Below are 19,013 nucleotides of genomic sequence, written 5' to 3' on the forward strand. Positions count from 1 at the left end.
TTCAGGCCAAGTCGTCCTAGGGAAGGGCCCAGGACCGGTTCAGATGATCGTCACCGGTGTTGGTCGCGAGCAGGGAATCGCACTCGGCGTGCTAACTGCTACCCCCTCGCTCACCACACACAAACAGCCACACACTCACAGTGCGAGCCACACTGAGGGGGACTTGTATTCGGACGTGCGCAGGCTTCGCACTCAATGGGCACGTGTGTGCGCGCGTTCCCTTCCCCAGGATTTGCTCAGACTGCCGCTGCATTCCTGTCTGGAAAATTCTGCCCTCAAATAGCTCAGCACTGCATGCGCAGGCCGAGCCACAGTCCGCTCGTTTTGCTCCCACGCCCAGACTCTCACACACACACACAACTCCCCCTGTATCTGTCAGACTCGCACACAGTCTGCGTCTGTCAACGGGTGTGCAGGGCCCCCTCTGTGTCCCCTCTCCACCACCTCGCTCGGCCAGAGACGATGCCCAATGCCCACAGAGCTGTGGATCGCGATGTTTTTCGCTTTGCGCCTTTGAGATAGTGGAGACACAAGGAGGTGTTGGGCCTTTGGGCCTGTGCCCACTAAACGGTGATTAAATAGAAATCTACATGTAAAGTTGTTCAGGCATTGCCCGGAACAATCGGTCGCTAACATCTCTCTGTGCCTTCCGATCTTCTATGGGTGCAATAAAGCTTAAATTAATAAAGCTTAAATTAATTGATCAGGATCGATCTTTAAATCGCACGATGCATGCATCGCATGGCGCGAGTGAACAAGTGTTTGTTTACGATTCATGAAAATGTTACGCAAATGACATGGGATTTTCAACATCTAGGAAGAAAAAAACAACTTTTAGGGGATTTGCATATGGAGGGAATTCATATTTGTCGTTTGTAATAGGCTTATGTGACCCAGGCTAGGTTCACCACAATGGTAAAAAAGTAACAAGACACGAAGTAATAATCGCTTCTCGAATTTAATTGTGACAACTCATTGATTGGCTGGGGTGGGGGGGTGAGGGTGATAAGTCGATTGTCACACGCTTCTCCATTGATCTCCAGGCCTGCAGGCTCTCCTCTCCAAGGCATCCACGGCCCAGGCGTTCTCCATCATCTGCCCCCCCCTCCGTCCCCTCGGCCTTCCCCCCCCCGCCCATATCCTCCATCGTCAACTCGAAAAGCAAACCACGTGTGTGCAACATTCTACAAACGTATATGGAATACGACCCTGTTGCAAACTACAACGCTGTAGGCACTTGGTGGGCAGGGGGGGGGGTTAGGCCGCTGTCACAGATCCCTTCGTCCGTCCCAATAAAGCGCACAGTATTGACAACGGTCGCTTTTTTATTTTAGCGCCGTACTTTATTATGTATTGCAAAGTCTGCGCGTCGGTTTTCCAGCGTAAAAGCGTCTTAGCGTTCGACAAGATTTGCGGTAGATCCCAGCTCAAAGCCAAATGGCAATTTTGCGTTACAGTTCGGTAAAGTGTGAATGTTTTTTTTGTCGTAAAAAAAAAATGAGTACAAAAATAAAATACTGTCATTTTTCTTTTTAAGAGAGCAAAAGGAACTACGAATGCCCCGGAACAAAAAAACGGGCCACACGTGGCCTCTGGCTGTGGAAGCCAACGGTCTCCAATGTACGCGCACTCCCATTCTGGGCAACATCTGCGACCATTCTCATGCCAGACGGAATGGTGGTGGGGGGGGGGAGAAGCCGCGAGTCCAATGTTGCGATGGAGTTACATCAGGAGGAATACGCCCGCCCAATAGAAACTCAGAGTCTCTCTCGCTCTCTGTATAAACACAAAGAGTGTGGGGCTGTGTGTGGTTTGTCGGGAGAGGAAAGGAGGGTGGGGAGGGGGGGGCGAGGAGGCTGGCTCGAACGGAAAAGAGTGTTGGGGGGTTGGGGGGTGGAGGGAGGGAGGGAGAAGGGAGCTGCGGTGGAAGAAGAGACGAGAGAGAGGAGAGAGAGAGAGATGCACAATATGGGAGTGCAAGGGGCAAATGGTGATCGGGTGCTGTCTTTTACCTTGCACCGGCAGTGATCGCGGTCAAGGCATCGGCCAATGTGGCAGCGAGCCCGTGTCCCATAGGTTTAGGCGAAGTAGTAAATATGCGTACGGTCGGAGGTTTGTATGCTCGAGTGGTTCTAAGCCGGTGAAATACAATTTCTGTAACCCCTCTGCTTAATTAAACTTCCCCATTCGCATTAAACGCATCCGTCTGCGACCAAAGCACCATTAAATGCGCCCCGTCCCCGTTGGGTCTCAGGAGCTGAGCACCATCGTGCCTTGTTTTTACTTGGGTATTGTAGGTGTGGGGTTGCAAGGTACGGACAAGGGATGGCAGCAGTGGTGTGTGTGTCACCCCTCTGCGGTCACTTTTTCGGACCCAGGTAACCCCTACACACGAGGCTCGTCCTGGTCTCTGAAGCGCTCACCTGGGCAAACAAATTAAAACTTGGCTTGTAGCGAATTTAATCTGGCTTCTCTACTTCCCCTCCACACACAAAGGTAAACTCTCACTAACGGGATTTATGGATAAACATCCCAATGCAGGACCACTCTCCTGCCTCAGTGAGGCTTTCCTGTGGATATAATCGTCAATTCCATCTCTTGGACGATACACTACTGGATGAAGGCCTCCACGCGCCTCGTCAACCACAGGGATAGTAACCACAGTCTGTGCTGCTCAGTGCGTGTTGAAGGTGGGAGGGCAAACCAAGGAGAGTTAGCATATCACTCAACGAATGCGAGGCAATTGCCAGGAATCCAATGCAGGTTTCCAGGTGAACGATTTGCATTGTTATTCAAATGACCGCCATGAGAACAAGGTGCTCAATTTTCTAACATTCAAACATAAAATGCAAAACCAAGAGGCTTAATGACAAAACACCCATAACCGTTGACGCTTATCCAAATCGAAACAAATGTTACGGACTCTGCACTGTCTCACCACCACGCCATTAATTGGGGGAGAGAGGGGGGTGGGTGGATGCAGCCTTGGTAAATTCGTGAACTTTTGTTCGAGTGAACTTTCACGCCGACACGTGCCGGCGACGCGCGCGGGATCCGCGCTCCCGAACGAGGCACTAAAAAATAAGACTCTCACACACGGCGCAACAACAACAAAAAATCAGCGCAAAGGTCCGCCCGGCCCATCGGCGGCCGTGCCGACGTTCACGGCAAAAAAAACGATAGAGCCCCTAGACTCAACCCTGCGACAAAAACGCCCCGCTATTTGCTATCAAAATGGACTCGAGCGGCGTGACATGTCGAGACGTCCCCCTGGGCCGTCCCGGATCCCACGCTGGGGAGGGGGGGGGGGGTGCAGAGTCTGGCAGGCGTGCCTCGGCCTTCACGGCCATCACGGTCCCGCTGCCGGCACGGCTGAAACCCGAATCGTGTGACGTGCGAGCGGCGGGCTTGTTGCGAGCTCATCGTTGGGCACCTCGCAAGCGTGGGCTAAATGGCCACTCCTCCACGTTTAATACTTCAACGATTGCAGCGTTGCAGATCATCCCGCTCCACAGCAGGCTCCTGGGCCGAAAGTAAAATGCCGTCGCGTAAAAATACCAGACCTGCGGCCAATTACAAATGTGAATGTGTCACCCGAAATTAATTAGCAATCTGCAATGTAATGGGGGGGGGGGGGAATCGTAACTTCAGCGAACAATGGTGGGGTCATTTGCACTTTGACCCCAAGTCGTGAACGCGTAACACCTCCCTTGGATGCGACCTTTCTAGGGCTTGAAGAAGTCGTCTGTGAGCGGGCAGCGTTGATATTATAAATCCACAGTGCGAACCTGTCCGCCAAGAAACAGGTTTTACGCTCCCTTGTTCATGAGAAAAAAAGAAAAAAAATAATCTTTACATTGTGTGCCTTGTGCGGTGGGGGTTGATGCACTAATATCTGACTTTAATACATGACCATTATCTTAATTGGTCTTGCACCCTACCTACCCCCACCATCCTACATCAACCGGCGTGGTGAAGTATGCTCAAACAACCCCCCTCCACATGACCTACAGAGCATGGCGAAGCCCTCATCCAGCGGTGGATTGACAATAGGCTATACATTATCATTATTAACAATTTTAGGACAAGTACTTAGTGATTAAAATGCAAATGCGTGAGTCATCAGGGAGTTGACTAAATCCGTTGAGCTGTAAAACTAAATTATTCTGAGAAAAAAAGATATACCACAACGTTTGATTAATAACTCTTCCCCCCCCCCCCCCCAAAAAAAAGGTTGGGCATTGCGGTCAGCAGACGCCATGTGCAAATGCTTGGACGATCTTTTAAAATCGCGGGTTGTGACGGGTTTTCAATTCGTTCACCATCCAGGTCGACGCGTGGCTGGGTTCGTTCTGGTCCGGCCAAAGCCGCCAGCACACCACAGATCGACCAGAAACGGCATCCAACCCTTGCAGCAGGTGTTGACGTTGTCATCGTTTTTAATATTTAATTCATGCATCGATGACGACGCTAACGAATCGAAAGACTTTGACGAATATTCCGCGAGCAGTCATCGTCGTCGTCGTCATCGACAGGGCTTAAGTCGCCGGCGACAAAGTCATTTACGATCCCGTTCGGGCACGGTGGCCCCGGCGAAAGCTTTTGCGCGTTTCCCAAAGGTCACGTGTTCCGTTTCGTTGGGCGCTGGAGTGCAGCAGAAGGCAACCGGTCAACCGGTCCCGTTCGTCACTCATGTCGATACGAACACATGTCAAGCGTTGCGGGTTTACACGCGCCAACCCCCCCCCCCCCCCGCACGCGTACATAGACGGTGAAAACGCACACACACACACACGAGCGAGCGTGTGTGTGTGTGTGTGTGCATGCAGACATAGACAAAGCCCCACCCCCCCCTCTCCTCCGTATAGCCTCAACAGCCTGTTGGCGCCAGTGCTGTTAGCGAGCACCTATTAAGGTCCGAACGGCACACGAGGAGGGAGGGTGGCCAGCACCACGCCCGGCCGCCTTTGTGCACACACACACAGTGTGGCTATATACGTAAACAACACAAACGGCTGTATACATAAATAACATAAATAACACAAAGACTGGCGCGACGGTGGCGCATATGGCATCCAGATGTTTGTGGCAAACACATGGCCTTTCTCATGCAACACACTTTACACTGACTGAACTCCTTAACCAAACAAGACTCGGACAAAGAAACAGATCACCCACATAGCTCCTTCACAGAATGTTGGGGAAAGTGCTGCTAAGCGAGTGTCTATAAGAGGGTCAGCCACCACGGCACACGAAGGGGTGTGGTGTCAATCTTGATTTGGTGTGGTGTGGCTGGCACAATGCCAGGCCACCACATACACAACAAGACAAAGATCCCCCTGTAGCCTAAACAGACTTTTGGTGCAAGTGCTGTTTGCGAGCACCTATTAAGGATGGCACAGAACACGAAGGGCGTGGGTGGCCCCTTTCTCTCCCCAGTGGCGATGTTTACACACCGCACAAGGTACTCATTTGAGGTTAAGACGACCTAGGGGAGGTGTCAGAACAATGCCCGGTCACCACACACATAGATAACCATATGGATATATAATTATACAGGAGATATGGGCTTGAACATTTTAGGAACGCAATTCTCTTTTATACTTTATTGTGTTTCACCGGCATGATTATGTTTAATAGCCATTAAGTGGCCTACCTCACACGTTTGTATCCCAGAAATCAATGACGCATCATAACATTGGTCGCAAAAGCCCACATGTGAAACGTTCCTGGCTAAACAGATGGAATTACTGTACTGTTAAGTTAAACAAAAATAAAAACTGTACTTAAATGAAAATAAATATTCCTCAAAACTTTCTGATCGGAGAAAAGCCACGCTATCGAGGGGGCTTTCAAACTCCATACAGATAGAGGCGCCGCAGTGGGGAGATGTTAACTCTCTCGCCTGGTATGCAGGAGGTCGTGGGATGGAAACCCGAACCTGACGCTTGTATATTTGGAATATGCGCGTCTCTCTCCCCGTGGTCGCGTAGATTTTTCTCCGGGTCTTCCGGTTTTTCCCCTCCACATTTAGAATCAACATCACGCGCTTAGAGTGTTTGGTGCTCGATGATAAACCACTTCGTTGAGATATCATTTTCGATAGCCAGGTCGCTTCTGCAAAAGTGCTATATAGGTCAGTGGGCCTTACCTGGTAAGAATAAAAATATATAGTTTAAAAGTAATTCAGTTTAAACATATTCCAGAATGCATCGCTGTTCTGGCATCTCTTGGCTACTCCACAGCCCAAGGATACATCGCCTTGGTATCCCCAAGCAATCTCCCATTCATGTGCTAACCAGGCTCAAACATGCTTATTGATTTGGTAACCAAATCAATACGGCACACGTGCGTACGCACAACGCGCGTGTGCCAACATGTACGGACGCTCCAACCCACGACCCAGCCGAGGGGGACGTTCCAAGCCTCCTCTTTCATCATAAAACCACACACACACACACACGTGCAGGACACGTTCACGCAAATGCACAGAGGACCCCTTATCTGCAACCCTCGTCGCCATGACCATAATCGGCGTACAACTCATTCTGCCGAGTCCGGTGCGCATGGCTCTCAGCCCGATTTGTCCGGACCCATGACGGCCGTGGGGATCGGGTGGGGGGGGGGCAGTGGGGGGGTCATTTATATAACAAAAAACGCGTCTGTGTTTATTTTGGCGTTTATGTTGTTGAATGCTCATGCTCCACTTTCCATTGCATTTATTTAATTCAAATATTCGTTTAATATATATTTTGCATCTAGTTTTACTTTTCACGGTTATGCTACGTTTCATTGCATTCGATGTAGAGTCCATTAGATGTAACAAAAAATTGCTATTATTTGTCCTTGCAAAATTTGTGTTTGTTTTAACACAAATCTCACCGTAATGGAAATTGTGATCATCGTAATTGTGCTACAGAAGAACACTTCGCTTGACACATTGCCCAAGGAGTTAGTCAGAACCAAGTGACCATCGGGACATTACAACAACCAGCATTTGCATCCATTGCTGCCCACAAGATATAAAAAAAGAACAGCGTGTGGTGGCACTGTTCGCGATTCATCAGCGACCCCGATTAAGTCACCATCAGCCCGCGATTCATCATCAGCCATGAACAAACGTGACGTCCTTCCTTTCTTCCTTCCCCAAGCCGGTACAATCTGTTTTAATTACGCACACAAAAAAGTGAAAGTGGTTTCCTTCTCAAATCTGGCTGCAACGCTCATCTCCCCGAGCCAGCGGTGTAAATTCCACATTCCTATGGCAGCGGCCAGTCCATTCTTACCACGTTCACCTTCGATTGTCTACAAAGCGATGCTTATTTTATCAACAGACTCGCTAGTGGTATTACAGGATGAATCGACACGTTAACCCCAAAGTGCCACTGGGCACAATTAACCCCCACCGTAAGCGCTGAACGGCGTGGTGAAGTATGGTCAAATAAAGTCACGTGATGTTGATGGGAGGCCCTCATCCAGCAGCTGATTAAACAAAGGGCCGTTACATCTACAGGGTGGTCCAGATGTCTTGTGACCACCCCCTCTCCCCCCCCCAAATTAATTTACCCCTAACATTTGTTCCATTTGCAATATTAATTTCCGTTTTTAACCAATCTTACTTTAAAAAAAGAATTCAGATAATTAAATGGGGGTGTCACAAGACATGTGAACCACGCTGGAGTACAATGTGCTGTCAGAGGCAGCAAACACAGAGACAACATGCCGTGAACACGCAGACAACATGCCGTGAACACGCAGACAACATGCGTTGAACACACAGACAACATGCGTTGAACACACAGACAACATGCGTTGAACACACAGACAACATGCGTTGAACACACAGACAACATGCCGTGAACACGCAGACAACATGCGTTGAACACACAGACAACATGCCGTGAACACACAGACAACATGCGTTGAACACACAGACAACATGCCGTGAACACACAGACAACATGCCGTGAACACGCAGACAACATGCCGTGAACACGCAGACAACATGCCGTCAACACGCAGACAACATGTCGTGAACACACAGACAACATGCCGTGAACACACAGACAACATGCCGTGAACACGCAGACAACATGCCGTGAACACACAGACAACATGCCGTGAACACGCAGACAACATGCCGTGAACACGCAGACAACATGCCGTGAACACACAGACAACATGCCGTGAACACACAGACAACATGCCGTGAACATGGATTCCGGTTGTTATTCCACTTGCGAGGAATCGCTGCAGACGTTCGCAATCCATACGGCTGTTAAAATTGATTCTCAAGTTCGAGTTTAACAAACAAACAAAAAACTCAACAACGTTTGCAAATAACACTATCCCGAAGCGGAGACATATACCGTACACACGGTAACAGCCAACGTTTCAGGCAATGAACCTTATTCCTAAAAGTCGCCTAATTATGGTCGTGTTGATGACGAACGTGATGCGAGATGTTGTGCCACTACAGTATATGTACTTGTGGGCCTCTGCCAACGAAATACCGTTATCCATAAGAGGGTTTTTTGGGGCGTTAGATCGCGTAAATGTGTCGTTAAACCCGCCACCACCCGACGCAGCCATTTAAGTAAGGTTTGTCACGTAAACAAAACGTGCCGAATTCGTTACGAGTACAGCACACCGGTGTGTTGTAGAGTGAAACCACAATATTTACAACGCATCAAACGCAACAATGAAATATCAAATGCTCTCTATTGTTCTATACGAGACTCTCTGCGCGAGTTGAAATCGGTGGACTGAAGCATTTTTATTTTTTGTATAAAACGCAACCGCCCGCATTCCACATTCCTCCACCACGCACGGGCACACGCACGGGCACAGGGGGAGTCGCTCTCGAGGTAGGATGGACTTGAACATAGTTAATTCCCAAATGGCATCAATTTGCATTCCATCGACACAGCCGCCCCATTTTTTTTCCTCATACGAGACGCACACATTCCAGCACGACGCCGGAGCCATTTCCTTCATTGCATTTCACCACCACCACCAGCCACCAAGTCGAGTGAGAGTGTGTGCGTGTGTGGGTGGGTGCCCCTTCATGGGGAGCGGTAGTGCAGTGGTTAGCGCTACGCTGCGCTACGAACCTAGCGACCCGGGTTCGGTTCCCGCTCACGGCCAACACCAGTGACGATTATCTGAACCGGTCCCGGGCCTCCCCTAGGTCGACTCAGCCTTAAGTTAGTACCTGGTGCGATGTGTAAACATCGCCACTAGGGAGACAAAGGCGGCCGGGCGTGGTGTTGGCCACCCACTCCCTCGTGTGCCGTGCCGGCCTTCATAGGTTCTCGCTAACAGCGCTTGCCCCTACTGTCTGCTAAGGCTATACGGGGGATCTTTGTCTTTGCCCCTTTAGCCGGAGGGGGGAGGGGAAAGTCTCGCCGAATATCGAGACTCCGTTTTTGTCAGGAGCGTCCTCACTCTGCCCCACGACACTTGCGCAGATGTTTGGCCGTGTTTGATTTCGTTTTGTTTAAAGACAAAAACCGGAGAAGCCGGAAAAAGAAAAACACGCCCCCCCCCCCCGTATACGGGAGGGGAGTAGTGGCACTCAAAGCTCTGCACAGATAGATTCAACAAATCCATTGCTCTCCAGCCATTTATTGACTGACAATCTCGCAAGCACGATTGCCTACCTGGTTGCACCCGGTTGCATTTCCAGACAGCCTCCCATCCGAGAAAAAAAAAGACAAACGAGGTTCAAGCCAGCTTAGCTTTCGCGTCCCGACAATACCACCCACGAGAGTCGACCACCATCATCAATCATCATCCACCGGCAGCAACAAGGCGTAAGGTGCAAGGTTCAACCAACTCACGGCAAAGTCACCACCACCGACGCTTAAGGACAAAGCGAGTGAATGAAGCGAGGAGGCGGAAGAACAAAACAAAAACCACTTACGACGCTCCCCATGAAGTCGGCGTCATCCCCAAAGTCGGCGATGCTGGGCTCCCACAGCATGCGATCCGTCCCCCCGGCGTCCATAAGCTCCATGGCCGCGCCGGCTTCCTTCACGCGCGGGGGAGACGAAGCAGGGGTGAGAGACGTCGATTCGTTTGGACGAGGCGAGGGGGCCGCTCGGTTGTTTAAGCCCTGACAGTCAGCTGATGATGCTGCTGCTGTGCGCTTGCACTCTCGGCTCCGCCCGCACGCTCACGCCGCAGATGCCGTTGCTGGGCAGTGCGAGGCGCGTCTTGTAGCGCTCCTCCTTCCTGCGCGCTGACGACACGAGGGGCGGCCGGCGGGAGGACTTTAACCAAGGGGTGGTGGTGGCGGTGATTGGTGGTGGTCAGTGGTAGTTATGATTGGTGGTCAGTGCTGATGATTGGTGGTCGGTGCTGATGGTTATTGGTGGTTAGTGCTGATGATTGGTGGCTAGTGCTGATGGTTATTGGTGGTTAGTGGTAATGGTTGCTGGTTAGTGCTGATGATTGGTGGTCAGAGCTGATGATTGGTGGTCAGTGCTGATAATTGGTGGTTAGTGGTAATGATTGCTGGTTAGTGGTGACGCTGATTGGTGGTCAGTGATGATTATTTGTGTTTAATGTGATTGGTGGTTAGTAGTAATGATTGCTGGTTAGTGCTGATGATTTTCTGGTTAGTGCTGATACATATTGGTGGTTAATGGTGATGATTGGTTCGTGGTGGTTCGTGGTAGTGATGACTGGTGGTTAGTAGTGTTAGCGATAATTTGTGGTTATTGGTTATGGTGGTAGAGATTGATGGCTTGTACTTATTTATTCGTGGTCGGGATGATGATGGCAGTGGCAGCGGCAGCGTCATCTGCGTCTTGTGTACAAACACAAGAAGCAGAGGAAGGGAGTGAGCACACTTTCTCTTGCTTGCCGTGCATTTATTTACTTGGGCCTCAAACAAAAACCCAGCGCCTGCCTCGCCAACGACAAAGCGGAGGATGGTGGCAGTATAAGGAGGAGGGAGGATCTGTGGCGGCGGCGGCAGTCTGAGTAAGTGGGAGGAGGAATTCTGGGTGGGAAGAGGAGGATTCTGGTAGTGGATGGGTGTTGTGGGAGGTGTGTGTGTGTGAGCTCAGCCAGGAGCTCGCCTCTTAAGAAGCCACGTCGCTTAACGCAGCCAATGGACTCGCTGCTGGTAGCGCGTCACCGAGTCTTTAAACGGGCGGCGCTGCTGTTGCTAAAAAAATGTTTGAGTGGATGCTTGGCAGTGCCGGGTTATCCGAGTAGCACAAGTAGCTACACATGTAGCTGCGAGCCCCCTACTTTCAAGGGCCCAGGGCTAAATGCTTCAAATTCCGGTTCAGTGATCCTGCACTTGCTCTATTACTATAATACTATACCGCCTTCAACTTTTATGAACGACTGGGTGTTTAAGTTTAGCGATTTGTCGCATTATCTGGCGGTATAGCAAATGAAAAAAAACAAATACTTTACTATGCAAGTACAAAATTTATTGTGTTTTAATATTCATGGTTTTGTTTTTTATTCAGGGCCACTGTATGACATATGCTACAGGCCCCGCACTAGCTTAATCCGGCACTGATGCTTGGGCTACCGAGGAACAGCATCACTGTGTGCTGTCCCCCCCCTACCGCCCCGTACCTCCGATTAGCACGGTTGGCTACGTACGGTGCGAAAGAAGCTCAATATACATACATGCGCTGAGTCCTGTGACCCCTTTTTTCAAGAGGATCCTGCCAACGTTTTCAAACTTGCTGTGTGCATTTTCCGGCAGTCATTATCGGTGTAATTTTTCAGATTGTAAACATTTGCACCATGCCTCAATGAGTCCCGGGATATATATTTTTTTCTTTTCAGGAAGGTCCTTGTCAGGGTTTTTCTCAGCGTAGGGGGGTGAGGGGATGGCTGATGTCTTAATCCCAATTGATGTAAAATTGAGGGATAATTTTTCAAGCGTGCAAAATTTCGGACAACATGATGCCGGCACGCACAATGGCCTACTCTGGCGAATGCCGTCAAGGCATCTGTTAAGGTCCACATCGTGAAGCAAGACGGCGCGCGGATATTCACGATTGATGGATGCACCCGCAGTATTAACCAGGGCGGCCGCTGAAAATCGAAACCGTGTGAACATCTGCAAAACGTCGCGGCAGATGGCGAATTAAAGATTGTTCCCGAACTGGGGCCAAATCGGGGCAGCAGCAACTACCGCGTAAAAAAAAACCTGGGCACCGAACCTAGCGCTCCCCGAGTTCGACTCCCCGGACGCGGAAAAAACGTCAACGGCGAGCGATGTTTGAACACGTTGAGACTGGAATACTGGAATGTACAGCCATTTGTCAATCCACTGTTGGACGATGGCTGCCACACAGTTTCGCTTGCGGGGGTTGTTTGACCATACTTCACCACGGTGGTCAATGCATTATAGGAATAATTTACAGCCCTTTGTCAATCCACTGTTGGGTTATGGCTGCCACACACAGCTTCGCTCGTGGGGGTTGTTTGCCCATACTTCACCACGGTGGTCAATGCATTATAGGAATAATTTACAGCCCTTTGTCAATCCACTGCTTGATGAAGGCCTCCCCACGAAGTTTCGGTCTCATGGGGGATGTTTGACCATACTTCACCACGGTGGTCAATGCGGTTTTGCAAGACCAGCAGATTGGTTGTCACTCGTGACTAATGTTAGCCGTGGCCGGGAATCAAACTCGGATGACCGGATCCCAGAACTACCGTGCCACCGCTATTTTCGGGTTGTACCTTCTCAATGGCGGAGGAGAAAATAAGATTCTTGGGTCTCGGCTTAATAAGGGGCATGCATTTGCATATATACAACTCTGCCACATGAATCAAGAACACTGCCTTCCAACGTAACGATTATGGGTATTTGCTTTAAATGTTTAAAGGGTCATTGCCTGAAGTCTATCGTGTATCTATTATTGATTTATATTTTATATACGTTCCTGTGTTTACTTTTTATTCACTTACTTTTCTGTGGACCACTTGTAACGCAATGGTTAAACTTTCCGATATCTATTTTTGGAATGCATTCACGTTTTCTGTGTGCCAATACAGCCCCAGCCGTGGTGCTCAACCTGGGTTTAAAGTATCATGTCCGAAAATGGAAACTCCAATAACTCCAGTCCTGTGTGTTGTCTCGTGGTGAAAGTTGACAGTAACTGCCTCTACCATCTGGCGACCAAACTGCAGTGGGTCGACGAGATGGGTGAGGCTTTAATAGTAGCTGGGCGAATATCTAAAATGTTAACACCCATCAATAATCTTGCTACAACAGACCACGAGTTCCGGCATGCTTGCTTGTACTTTTCGTGAGAGTTCAAGGTCAAGAGGTTACGAGGAGGTAATCGTGGCCAATGCCGATGGTGCCACTGCACCTCAATAACTCTTCCTTCCTCTAGCGACCCACAGTTGTGACAAAGTTAAGGCCACACATTCAAGCACCGGCACTTACGGTCCCGTCATCACCAAGGAGACTAGCCCAGTCTCAGAGACAACCACAGCAAGAAAACTGCTGAAGTGGCCCGCCTGATGAAGATTGCTTGTGTTGGGATCGAAACGTCGTGATTTGTTTTATTTTATTTCTACCTACGTGACTTTACCGAAAGAACCAAAGAGCATTTTGATTTAATTTAGGCCTTTCCAGGTTGTTTTGGACATCGCTTAGCTTCGCTCGTTGTGCAGTCGACTTGTTTTGTTGTGTTAGCTTTGTGCGCAAGGATTCCAATGCACTCCATTTGACAGCCATCTCGGTCATCAGTGAACCCATAACACCTGGGTCTAACCTGGGACCTCCGGCCGTCGAGACATCGAGACATCACCCCACGTGGCCTCAAAGTACACACAGTCTGGTACAAGAGCTGCGATGTCACAGCAACTTTACTGGACACCCGTCTACTGCACATCTGTGAAAAAGAGCTTCATAGCTCATTGGATTCCTCCAGTCTAAATGAATATTCTGACTTCGTTAGGAAGGGTGGCTGTTGTTGTTCTGATGTGTTTTTGGGTTGTACCGTGTGCTGTTCAGTATTGTCTGACGTTTCACTCCACGTCTGGAAGCTTCATCAGGCACGGGATATTCACAACAAACAATGCGCAACCCGAAGACACATCAAGGCAGCTAAACAGCACAAACCTCGAAAACAATGGTTTGTTGCTATTACACTTTATTTGCGGTCAATTTTGGGTAAATTTTAACCCAGTCACCCTTGCAAAATAGACTCGACGTCTCAATGAGTTATAACCTGTTAAAACAAAACATATCCATCAAAAGTTCCAATAGCAAGTGCAGTTAGACAAACCATTCTGCACACAGCATCGGGGCGTCAACATTGAGCGTGGTTCGTTATTTGTCGAAAATATCTACAAAAAATGCACCACACAGGGAGCCCTCGGGCCAGCACATGGCGTGACACTTCCATCCTTTACAAGAAAGACTTGAACGAACAAAGAACACTAATTTTGTGCATGCTAGCCTCATGCATATGCTAGCCTGATTAACAACAATGGTTTGTTGCCTGATTAACAAGGCTAGCCTGATGAACTTGGCTAGCCTCATGAACATGGCTCGCCTGATGAACATGGCTCGCCTGATGAACGTGGTTAGCCTGATGAACGTGGCTAGCCTGATGAACACAGCTTGCCTGATGAACACGACAAGCCTGATTAACAAGGCTAGCCTTATGAACTTGGCTAGCCTGATGAACATGGCTCGCTTGATGAACATGGCTAGCCTGATGAACGTGACTAGCCTGATGAACACAGCTAGCCTGATGAACACGGCTAGCCTGATCAACAAGGCTAGCCTGATGAACTTGGCTAGCCTGATGAACATGGCTAGCCTGATGAACACAGCTAGCCTGATGAACACAGCTAGCCTGATTAACACAAGCCTAATGAACCTGGCTAGCCTAGTGAACATGGCTAGCCTGATGAACACAGCTAGCCTGATGAACCTGGCTAGCCTGATGAACATGGCTAGCCTGATGAACCTGGCTAGCCTGATGAACATGGCTAGCCTGATGAACATGGCTAGCCTGATGAACCTGGCTAGCCTGATGAACCTGGCTAGCCTGATGAACATGGCTAGCCTGATTAACCTGGCTAGCCTGATGAACATGGCTAGCCTGATGAACATGACTAGCCTAATGAACATGGCTAGCCTGATGAACACGGCTCGCCTGATGAACATGGCTAGCCTGATGAACATGACTAGCCTGATGAACCTGGCTAGCCTGATGAACACGGCTAGCCTAGTGAACATGGCTAGCCTGATGAACATGGCTAGCCTTATGAACCTGGCGAGCCTGATGAACATGACTAGCCTGATGAACCTGGCTAGCCTGATGAACATTATTAGCCTGATGAACCTGGCTAGCCTGATGAACATGGCTAGCCTGATGAACCTGGCTAGCCTGATGAACCTGGCTAGCCTAGTGAACACGGCTAGCCTGATGAACCTGGCTAGCCTGATGAACCTGGCGAGCCTGATGAACACGGCTAGCCTGATGAACATGGCTAGCCTGATGAACCTGGCTAGCCTAGTGAACATGGCTAGCCTGATGAACATAGCTAGCCTGATGAACCTGGCTAGCCTGATGAACATGGCTAGCGTAATGAACCTGGCTAGCCTGATGAACATGGCTAGCCTGATGAACCTGGCTAGCCTGATGAACACGGCTAGCCTGATGAACACGGCTAGCGTAATGAACCTGGTTAGCCTGATGAACCTGGCTAGCCTGATGAACCTGGCTAGCCTGATTAACATGGATAACCTAATGAACATGCTAGTCTAATGAACATGCTAGCCTAATGAACATGGATAACCTAATGCACATGCTAGCCTCATGAACATGGCTAACCTAATGAACATGCTAGCCTCATGAACATGGCTAACCTAATGATCATGCTAGCCTAATGATAACCTAATGCACATGGCTAACCTAATGATCATGCTAGCCTAATGATAACCTAATGCACATGCTAGCCTCATGAACATGGCTAACCTAATGAACATGCTAGCCTCATGAACATGGCTAACCTAATGAACATGTTAGCCTCATGATCTTGGCTAGCCTAATGCACATGCTAGCCTAATCAACATGCTAGTTTAATCAACATGACTAGCCTAATCAACTGGCTAGCCTAATCAACATGCTAGCCTAATCAACATGGCTAGCCTAATCAACATGGCTTGCCTAATCAACATGGCTAGCCTAATCAACATGCTAGCCTAATCAACATGGCTATCCTAATCAACATGCTAGCCAAATCAACATGGCTAGCCTCATCAACATGCTAGTCTAATCAACATGGCTAGCCTAATCAACATGCTAGCCTAATGAACATGCTAGCCTAATGAAAATGCTACCCTCATGATCATGGCGAGCCTAATGCACATGCTAGCCTAATCAACATGGCTAGCCTAATCAACATGCTAGCCTACTCAACATGCTAGCCTAATGCACATGCTAGTCTAATGAACATGCTAGCCTAATCAACATGCTAGCCTCATGATCATGGCGAGCTTCACGATCATGGCGAGCCTAATGCACATGGCTAGCCTAATCAACATGCTAGTCTAATGAACATGCTAGTCTAATCAACATGCTAGCCTAATCAACATGGCTAGCCTAATCAACATGCTGGCCTAATCAACATGCTAGTCTAATGAACATGCTAGCATAATGAACATGCTAACCTAATGAACATGCTAGCCTCATGATCATGGCGAGCTTCATGATCATGGCGAGCCTAATGCACATGCTAGCCTAATGCACATGCTAGCCTAATGAACATGCTAGTCTAATGAACATGCTAGCCTAATGCACATGCTAGCCTAATGAACATGCTAGCCTAATGAACATGCTAGCCTAATGAACATGCTAGCCTCATGATCATGGCGAGCCTAATGCACATGCTAGCCTAATGAACATGCTAGCCTCATGATCATGGCGAGCCTAAAGCACATGCTAGCCTAATCAACATGGCTAGCCTAATGAACATGGCAAACCTAACGAACACGGCTAGCCTAACGACGGTGATGCAGTAACTTTCTATCTTTAACTGTACATTTTAAGTGCATATCACTCTAAACCCGTTTTCCTGTAATGACGATTGTCATCTAGATCGTTTACAAAATATAAAACAACGTTGGGCCCTTTGTCAATTCCGCTGCTGGACGAATGCCTCCCAATGATTTTCAGTCATGGAGGTTATCTGACCATACCTCCCCCCCCCACACCCCTTTCCAACAGACAAGTGTGGGGAGGGGGCGGCACCAGGACAAGGTTTGAGATATCACTCTCCACTGACGTTTGCAGGGGGCCGGGGATTGCACTCAAAATTGCCTGGTTCATCGTGCGGCCTCTACTTTACAATACAACACTTGATAATGCAAGTACACTTGAGTTATCCTGTTCAACTCTGCAGTTTAATCTCTTGCACTAGAGCCTTGGTGTTGCGATGCATGTTTTCCTACCCAGGTCTCCCTTCAAATATAGACTTCTGAACTAAATGAACTCTTACCTGGTTTTCAAATAATGGACATGGAATGAAACATTTTTGTTTAGGGTTTTTTTTACATTTGCTCCACACCGTTCCGCTTGGGCATGGAGATTTCCTGTAAACATCGGTTAATTCGCACGCAAGGCTGACCAGGTATTCGCGGCTCTTTTCGCCGATACAGCCCAACCCTACACCGCACCCCAATGACGATGTCCTACGCAAGTTGGGTGACTCACAGACGCACACAAGACACACACGCGCGCGCACACACACACACAGCAAGACAAACCAGTCCTTTGTTTTGACGTCAGACGTCAAATTCGTTGTAATGCAAACGCAGTCATGCATTATGGTTACAGGGCACACAATGAATCAACAGTGACTCCAGGTCACCAGTGACTGCAGAAGGAAAACAATAAACCATGCACGTTATAATTATTTATTTTCACTTATTGTAGAATTTCGCAGCTCCGATGATTAAATAAGAAAATCAGTTTGATTGACATGAGACAAATACTCTTTGCAGGGCACGTATAATGAGGTTGGAGGGTGGTTAAAGGGTCAGAGCCGGCGCCGCTGAGATCACGGCTTTGAATCCGGGTCTCAGCCGCGCTTGTTTAAACCGGGCTCCCATGTGTGGCGAGTTAATGGTCTCAGTTCGGTCAAAGAAAGACTGCACAAAAAACAGAATCCCGTAGACTTACACTTACAGAGACCCATTGATTTACTTAACAGACCCGCAGACTTAACACAGACCCATAGACTCGCATCGAATCCCAAGACTCACATAGACCGAGTGGTGATTAAATTTGGCTCTCACGTGTTACTGGGAACTGGTCTCCGCCCAGTTACCAGTAACTACACAATATACCTCATCGTATGAATTTAGTGGTTGTACATAGGTTAGATACATTTAATCTCAGCTCATTTAAAGATTGGTTATACTGCGACGCAAAGATCATGTTTCTGTAGCAGTGTAACCACCACGGCATCAATAAGGTTGACTGGATATCAGTTCCGTGACATTGTTTTACACGACATGCAAAAACGTGTACAAAGCACACAGCCTCTATGGGTGCATTATGCAAAAATAATCGTCAGTTCCTGAAAGATTGCATTGCGGTCCTCTTGTCTTCGGTCACCATCAAGATATATTTGAGGAAATGTGGCCGACTATCTGCAGTGATACACAGATAAACAACTATGGATGGGTTTTATTCTTATTGGGACAATGCTTACTGCTGCAGGGTCTGCCTGTGGATACCATGCATAGGAGTCCCCACTGCCACACTATGTTTGGCTGATGCAAAACATAATCACACCAGAACACCACGAGAATCCGATTCTTGCGACGATAGGGGTTTTCTCGACATTTACAGATTTGAGTTGAGAACGTTTTACGCGAGCCAATCTCGGGACGTGTGGCGCTGAATGGATTAATAAGACTCGGGACATGGTGCCGATAGTACGATTGAAACAAAACTGGGAAAAAGATGAAAACATTTTTAAAATAAGAGGTTTCTCGA

General features: G+C 48.6%; 1 protein-coding gene across 1 annotated transcript in view; it reads right to left on the minus strand.

Moving 5' to 3' along the window:
• CREB3L1 (cAMP responsive element binding protein 3 like 1) overlaps positions 1 to 11,047 on the minus strand; it is a 58,539-nt gene extending 47,492 nt beyond the window's left edge. Inside the window, exon 1 of the mRNA XM_076065185.1 lies at positions 9,926 to 11,047. Within this exon, the coding sequence (XP_075921300.1) occupies positions 9,926 to 10,018 (93 nt within the window). The 5' untranslated portion in view covers positions 10,019 to 11,047. The remainder of the gene's footprint in view (positions 1 to 9,925) is intronic.
• Between the last annotated feature and the right edge of the window lie 7,966 nt (positions 11,048 to 19,013).

Source organism: Petromyzon marinus, chromosome 7 (assembly GCF_048934315.1).
Source record: "Petromyzon marinus isolate PM22_M1 ecotype Great Lakes invasive population chromosome 7, UKy_Petmar_22M1.pri1.0, whole genome shotgun sequence".
Lineage (NCBI taxonomy): Eukaryota > Metazoa > Chordata > Hyperoartia > Petromyzontiformes > Petromyzontidae > Petromyzon > Petromyzon marinus.